The sequence below is a fragment of the Phyllopteryx taeniolatus genome, chromosome 15, assembly GCF_024500385.1.
Source record: "Phyllopteryx taeniolatus isolate TA_2022b chromosome 15, UOR_Ptae_1.2, whole genome shotgun sequence".
In the NCBI taxonomy this organism is placed as follows: Eukaryota; Metazoa; Chordata; class Actinopteri; order Syngnathiformes; family Syngnathidae; genus Phyllopteryx; species Phyllopteryx taeniolatus.
Window position 1 is genome coordinate 13,297,610 of NC_084516.1, and position 8,301 is coordinate 13,305,910.

Consider the following 8,301-nt stretch of genomic DNA (forward strand, 5'->3'; position numbering starts at 1 on the left):
CACGTCAGTATTTACGATTGCAATTCCTATTGTGAGGTGAAAAGGAGCGATCGCTAGTGAGGGAACTTGTTGACGCTGACCCGGTTGCTAGACACAAATGGAGGACCCAACTGGTTGTGTTCAGTGTTTATGTAACGCAGTGGCTCTCACCCTTTTTAGGGTGCGGGACCCCCTGCAAACTTTGGATTAACACTGAGGACCCCCTGACTTCAACATTGCAAATGGGGGCAAAGACAATTTATTAAAATGTCATGAATTACACTTGTGAAACAGATCGAATTAAAGAAAAATAAGTCCTGTACCTGCTGGAGTTTGGATAGATAAAGTCTCAGTCACATTTGAGTAAAATCATCCTATTTCTATAAATGTTATAGGATCTTTTTTTAAAAAGGTATTTGATTTTCACGGACACCTTGCAATAACACCACGGACCACTAGGGAAGGACCACAGTCAGAAACACTGGTTTAATGTGCCTCCAACACTAGTTATATACCACAATAAAAATAAATGACAAGGAGAATAATTCACAACTGCAATGTACTTGTAGTTACCAGATAAGATAACAGTTAGCCTTGCTTCTTATGTTTTTGTCTCTACTACTACGCTTTCTTCTCCTTTGTATTTTCTGGCAGTCAGGATTAGGGATGGGAGCTGATAAGAATTTAGCTAGTCTGATTCAATTATCGATACTGCATACTGATCCGATTCCTTATCGAGTCTCTTATCGATTCTTTTTGAGTGATGGAATGAAATAATACAAATGGCTTTGTTTGCTTTAACTTCTTAATATCTTAAAAATTAGACAGAAGATACAGCATATGAACTGATCTGTAATGTATCCTTACGGGGAATAAAGTAGGCGACTTACTTCTCAAAGTATGTCAAAAGACCAAAAAGCTCAATGCAGTTTTAACATACCTTACACAATATCAAAATGCATTCGAAAATTGCTTAGTTTCACTCTTATTGGTCCAGAGAAAATGAAATATTTGGGTTTTTAAGTCCAACTGATGCAAAAACGTAAACCCTGAGCCTGAGAACAGTCAAAGGTGGTCTTATAACTTTTCTGCGAGGACATCACCTCTCTTTTGATCCACCAGGGATAGATTTATTTTTTTCTCCACAAGATACATTTCCAATAAATTACACTGTGTGCGTGTGTGCAGGCGCGTGGGCGTGTGTGTACTCCACTTAACCTGAGGAGGGAATTCTCAGCTTCAGATTGTTGCTTGTCAGCTCCACATGCTGGGGGATTTTTTTTTTCTTTTTCTTTCTCGGGACGCCTTGAGGGAAAGTTGTCGATGTATTCGAACATAGCGAGGCTTGATGGCGGCGCCTCAAACACTCTCTAGGGGAAGAAATCAAAACAGGATGCAACAATAAACCCAAGAACATAATTAGTGCCTTCAAAGATGATTTAAAATAGGAGTTTTCACCAAATCCTAGTTTGAGAGGGACTGTCTTACGTTGGGCCTGATGTCGTAGTCGGTGACGGTCATGGAAAAAAGGTCAGGTGATGACAAACCCAACTGGGATCGTAACAGCAAGATCAGACCCGAATCAGACAGCTGCTCTGGTAGCTCACTGAATGGAGGTTCTGACTCTTCGGTGCACATAATATACAATTCAATCACTGACTGGACACTTCTTTAGGTATACTTGCAATATTTATCATCCATATATTTTTTTATATAGAGCTTGAAAACAACTGCATTTAAAAACAAGACTAAATAAACAGATTATATTTGGCTAAACTTTCTTAATAGAAAAATCATTTCATGCCAACTAAGTGGCTTAATTGCTTTTTAAAAAATATCCCAATTAGGGTAGGATAATCTCATATTCTGTTCAACTGTTATATTGTATATCAACTTTTGTTTACTGCGTAGAACCAAGAAAAAGATGGTTATAAAAGGTTAACTGAGCATCTAACGTGTACTTAAATGTACTGTACATAAAAAGTAAAAACTTTATTGTCATTGAAAAGTAAAAAAAATCAATATACCAGAATAATGCTGCCCACAACTTCCCGTACTAAATATGTGACCAGATTTACTCATATACTTCACTCAGTGCTTTTGTTCTTTACAGTTTTGCATCTTCTGCAAGATTTAAACTAAAAATAGAGCTTCCGGTGTTTTCTAGTGTTTGTTACTGTACTATCGAAAAAGTTTGCCACAACACAGACGTCATGTTGGTCTTTTCAGCTAAATAGTTGAGACTGTATCAACAGCGCCTCTGCTGTTTGTAGGAAAGAACACTGCACTCCATTGAGCCTCAATGACTTCTTCACTACCTTGCTTTATCAACAATCAATTCCACACAACAGTCAGATCTCCTAACGATCAATTAAGTCCATCAATTGATTAGTATGTCCAATTCCCATGGGAGCCAAGGGAAGCCATTAGGGTTTTGTACAATTTCCTACTAAATATGAGTGCGGAATTCCAAGTATAATGGATGAATAATTTCCTTGTAGTTTTATCTGTAATAAATATGGATACACAAGTATCATTTTGCGTGCCATCGTTCCCTACCGAGTTGGTGGTGTTGCAACGTGAGGGTGGCGTCGTTGCCTTTGCCCACGATGGTCGCCACGGTGACCTTCCTGACGGCCAGCTCGCAGTGCTGCCTCTCGTTCTCGGTGCTCTGCTGCACGTACAGCGTTGCGTCTCTGCTGGGGGTTGACATCAGCTTCCAGGCACACACACACAAAACGTCACTATGATCAAGGACTGTATGCTGTAACATGATTAAGGGATTCTTACCATCAACCTTCTCTTCCCCTTTAAATGATCCAGAAAGTCTTTCAAGGCAGTTTTGTCCTTCTTACTTGCTACTTTGTGAGACTTCTTGCCTCTTCCTTTCCCTTTCTTTCCTTTTTTCCCTTTACCCTTTTTCTTGGAGTATTCTTTTCCTTCCTTTTCCTCTTTACTCTCCTCAGTAGGTTTTTTTGGCCCTTCATCCCATGTAGCGTCAGGCCTGCAAAACAATAGGAGGCTTAAAGGGTACATATTATGGAAAATGTACTTTTTAAGTGCCCATGTACAAATGGGGACTGGGGTTATGGTTAGATTAGGTAGTGGTGACTATACGCAAGCAGCATTCATTGGCGGTCTGGACGTGCAGAGGTGCAACACAACAAAGCCAAAGGGTAAGCAAAGCTGTGAGTTGGATGCACTCTAGGCGTAATGGTAACATAAGCCGTACTCGTCACTGGCTCAGCAGTATGTGAGGCAGAATGAGGGCTGGCTTACTCGCCCGAGATGGGGCTAATTTCAGCAAGACAAGAAATAAAGTGTACCCTATTTTACTTTTTTTTTTTTTTTTTTTTTTTGTCCTTGAGGTATTTCGATAAAAAGAAGGCACATGTTATCAAGATACTATCAAGTGAAAAAAAAGTATAATATGACTCCTCCTACTCGCCTTCTGATTCAGTAAGAGAATGGCTAAAATCTGGGATTTTAACTAAAAGGCATAAAAACTGTACAAATCTGATATTTCTTCAGGATCTAAGGGAACAAAATAATACAATTATATTCAAGCATTGCACTTATAAGATACTGTATATTAATGAGATAAAAACAAACATCCATCCATCCATTTTCTTTACGGCTTCTCCTCACTCGGGTCGCGGGCTGCTGGAGCCTATCCCAGCGGGAGGCGGGCTACACTCTGAACCAGTTGCCAGCCAATCACAGGGTACATAGAAACAAAAAACCGTCCGCACTCACATTCACACCTACGGGCAATTTAGAGTCCACAATCAACCTACCACGCATGTTTTTGGGATGTGGGAGGAAACTGGAGTGCCCAGAGAAAACCCACCCAGGCACGGGGAGAACATGCAAACTCCACACAGGCGGGTCCGGGATTTGAACCCTGGTCCCCAGAACTGTGAGGCAGATGTGCCAACCAGTCATTCACCGTGCCGACGCATCCAAACATGTTAATGCATTAATTTCCCATGTTAAATTGCACCTGTGCTTTGAGGCAAATTTAATCAAATTAAATAGCTCACATAAAGTAGAATTTTGACAAAATGTAACCTTGGGCAAATATTTATCTATCATAAGCAATCATGGTTGTAATGATAAATGGCAAGCAGGCATGAAAGCACAACAAACAAACCAACAGCAAATCAAAGTTCCAAGTCAGTTTCGGTTACAATTTCTGCATTTGACTGTACATTTAAAACAAATCTGAAATGAAATCACCTTTCTTTCTTCACTTCCTCTTTTCTTGTTGACACATCAGGAGCACGATGCGTTTTCTCCTTTTCCTCTTCCTGTTTGCCACCACCACCACTGGACTCCTTTCTCCTCACAGCTGGCACCTTCCGAATGACAAACCTGGACCTGCCGCTCAGTATGTCCTGGACCTTACTCTTAAGGGCGGCCTTTTTGTCCAACGGGTTTTTTTTTTGCAGCGTCACCACAGAGGTCCTGTTGCTTTGCCTCTGAGGACTCAAAATTATCCTCTTCTTCATTTTTTTCCTTTTCACCACAACCTTCTTTTTAGTGCTTTTACACCTGGGAAATTGTGAAACGATGTTAACAAAAAGGTCTAGTAGTACTTGTGCTAATTGTGATATTAACACATGACCACTTAAAGCTGCATGTTCTGTTTTATAATAGTACAAAGCAGGACAAAGTGGAAAAGCAGAACCTCAGGTTGGCTCCTTTTCTGGTGATCTTCTCCAACTTCCTCATTGGCAACTGATCAATGACCTCCAAGATTGCCTCGATCTGAACCGGATAAGGGAACCGCTCACTGACTCTTAGGTTTTTTTTCAGCACCAACATGTTGAACGCTTGGTCCTGAATCCAATAAAAATATATAGTTTGCATAAGACATGTTTTAAAATGTTAGTTTGCATAAGAGGTGTTTTAAACTTTGTATGATATTGGTCACATAAACGCATGAATGTAACAGCACAGCACAAACTAGCAAGTCTGAGCCAGATAGAAAAAAAATATTAATTACTGAGAGGTGTCTACTTTTGTCTCATATAGCTAAAATACGATATAATATGTACTGATTATATAAATGTTAAATTATCACCAACGAGATACCTACAAAATCCATACCCATGCATGATGGATTGTTATTAAAAGTCACACATTTACTGAAAAAATAAGAGAATTGTGGAAATAAAAACACTGAGCTAGCATTAATTCATGTCTATAATATTATTTTATTTTTAACTGAAAAATGAAGGAAATTAAAAAAGTACCTGTAATAATTTGTATTTTAAATATTCGTGCATTATTAACTCAATAAAACACATTTTGAAATGAATATTCATTCATGAGTCAGTGAAAAAGTAAAAAATAATGCATTTGTATGAATTTACCATGAATATTCATTAACTGAAATTATTGGAAAGTGTTGAAAAAATATCCCATCTAGCACAAATGTTGTGAATATTCACACATTAGTAAATGAAAAATTTTAAAAAAATTTTGAAAAAAATCCCTTTCATATATACAGTATACTGTATAATATTCTGACAATTTAACGTTCACGTATATAGAGCCTATATTTTTAAAGGTTTCTGTATGTGTGTGTAGTTCTACACCACTGCAAACTAGAACCACAATAATAAACATATTCTCTGACAATATCAATCAAAGGCAGATTTTTTTTCATACAGCTCTTCAATTGGCTGTGCTCCTCATTGTGTGGTCATGATTGTCAGTGAGCGTTTACCTGGGTGAGCTCAAGGTAGTGCAGCAGCTTGGTGACGGTGTCAGGGTCCAGGCTCTCCACTGTGGCTTGCCCTTGTATGGTCGTCTTCTGGATCCTCCCTTCCATCATGGCGTTTTGGATGATGGTGACAATGAAAGTGTCTCTTTCTGCTAGACGGCAGTTTAGAGATTTCTGAAGAAGACACACACACAGACGCACGCACACAAAAAAAACATTTCAGCACATGACACTTTTTAAGTGCATATAGCACATTCCATTTTTATGACTAAATGACCTGATCCATGTCTTCCAGCTGTTTTTCCATCATACGTAGGTAGTGGTCATTGTGTGAGGGAGCTGTTATTACCCACAATCGCTTTTTACCTGCAGGGGGATAAAAAGACTTGTACAGGCACATATACACAAATAAAAAAAAAGATTTGTAAATATGTGTAGGTTAGATTATTTCTCTGTTGTAACAGTGCTTCTTGCAATTACATTTGCCTTTACTAGAAAGCCTTTTTTTCAACTTCCTTTTTAAATGATGCCATATTTGTAAGGACCACGTATTTGTTGGATCAGCACCACTTGAAAACAAGGATTGCCATCGCTGGAGGCAATCTGAATGGAGAGAGATCTTGAGAGGACCAATGGCAATGCCGTAAACTCCACAATCTGGAACGAAACGCCATCCTCCAAGACGACAACACTCACCAACCCCACAGAGTGGTGTTCATCAGACATTATCTTTTGGGAAGAGAAACAATGGAGTCGATAGTGTGAACACTGGTGGGATCAGCTTTGGCATGCTGTTTGTAAACAACACAACCGCTGGCAAGAACTCCTGGTTGATGAGTGGAAGGCCATCCCACCGCAATGTGTGACCAGATTAAGGAGTCAATTTTGAAAGTATGTTCTTTGTCATCTTTGTTACTGGTAAGACTTCAGTTAAACAACGCTGGGGCTGTTGCACATTGACTGACTAGGCCATTCCATGACCTTATAAAACACATTTCTTCTTGGCAGGATGTTTTGGATAACTGTTATGCTGGAAGACCCATTTACAACCCACATGGGCACCAGCCAATCTGTGGGAGACACAATTCTGCCTGAATTTTAGGGAATCAAATATTTATTTTCCTCACATACTCAGCTGCATGTGCCTTACAAATTGAACATGATTTAACAGGGCAAAAAGAAATGTTACAACAAAAACACAACCTACCAAACATGCATCCACTTCAACTGATTCGTTCATTTCGCTTGCCTGCAAAGTCGGAGAGAAAATCTAACGCAGGAGGGAGGCTCGATGACGACCCTCCACCCTCTCGGTTATGTCCGTGTTGTCTGTCTTCAGGCAAGCCCAGTCCCAGTTCCATTCCTGAGGGGAGGTCCGAATAGTCTCCCCAGTCCTTCACATTGGGGTCCAGCTTAATCTTGGACTTGCTGAAAGGGACGTTCGGCCGTGCAGCCAGCGAGCTTGGGTGACTGAGGCTCCACAAAGCGGCAAATAGAAGCCAGTGTGTGTAAAAGCAACAAAACATCCTCGCTGGTTTGTCAGTTGGCTCAGAAAATTCTCAAAAATACATGAACAGAACAAGCTGTGAAACGTTACGTTAAAACAGGCAAAACATTATTTGAATCCAGGTCAAAAATATATATGCAAAGGTTGTAATAGTCCTCATTAAGGTGGGAAATTTTGGGGAATAAGAATGCTAAAGTACAAAAAAAGACCTGACGTAGACAGAGTGAGGAGGGGAGACCTTCCTCTCTCTCCTTCTCCACACACACACACACACACACACACACGCACACACACACACACATATACACATTCCTGGTTTGCATTAGAGCCCAGGCTTGTTAACATGGCTGGAATTTTCTTTCAAGACTTTAGTGCCTGATACACGCACGCACGCATGCACTTCACGCACTACAAGTGGGGGGACCTAAAGTGAACATGTGTTCCCTTTATCTTTTACAAACCTTGACAATCATAAAAAACATCTATACCAACTTTAAAAAAACTATTGTTATTGTTGTACTGTTGCACAGCAATGATAGACCTCATCTACAGGAAGCCATTTCCCTATATAATTGCAAGTAAAATGTATTGTATTTGAATAATCACATCGCATTAATATTCCGTACCTTTGACAATTATAGCAGCAGTGTTTTTTTAAACAAAAAAAAAGTTGTAGTCAATTAGATTAATTGATGGTTAAGTATTCTATTGACTGCGTGCATGGAATTCATTTTTTTATTAAGCCTGCCGCACACCGAGCGGCAGGGTGGTGGGGCCACTCACTCATTGTGACAAATAATTTATACCTAAGCGAATTTCTTGAGTATTCCCTCACTTACACTCTGGTCCTATAGATGTTTATCATTTACATAGCCACTTCCACCACACTTCAGTTGTACAGTCGGGCCCACGACCCTTGTCCTGCATCCTTCCCCTCCTGTCCCTGTCCTGTCTAGTTCTGTCCTATATTGTCCTGTCCTTCCCTCACAGGGTGTAGCACTACTGACTCATACAACACTTGAATGTGTCATTGTACTAGTTATAGAATGCTTTACTTTCCTCCTCTTGTTTACAGCTAGTGCTT

The 8,301-nt window shown here is 39.8% G+C and overlaps 1 protein-coding gene across 2 annotated transcripts in view; it reads right to left on the bottom strand.

Annotated features, from left to right (window-relative positions):
- The window catches only part of ccdc80l2 (coiled-coil domain containing 80 like 2), a 13,316-nt gene extending 5,842 nt beyond the window's left edge, over positions 1–7,474 (bottom strand). The window contains exons 1-9 of one of the 2 annotated variants that reach the window (XM_061800358.1): positions 6,960–7,474; positions 5,988–6,076; positions 5,714–5,884; positions 4,670–4,821; positions 4,219–4,533; positions 2,770–2,983; positions 2,539–2,695; positions 1,468–1,604; positions 1,198–1,349 (exon numbers count right to left, since the gene is read on the bottom strand). In XM_061800358.1, the coding sequence (XP_061656342.1) occupies positions 1,198–1,349; positions 1,468–1,604; positions 2,539–2,695; positions 2,770–2,983; positions 4,219–4,533; positions 4,670–4,821; positions 5,714–5,884; positions 5,988–6,076; positions 6,960–7,236 (1,664 nt within the window). In that variant the 5' untranslated portion in view covers positions 7,237–7,474. Of the gene's footprint in view, positions 1–1,197; positions 1,350–1,467; positions 1,605–2,538; positions 2,696–2,769; positions 2,984–4,218; positions 4,534–4,669; positions 4,822–5,713; positions 5,885–5,987; positions 6,077–6,917 lie in introns of both variants that reach the window. The other variant, XM_061800359.1, reaches the window with a different exon arrangement.
- Between the last annotated feature and the right edge of the window lie 827 nt (positions 7,475–8,301).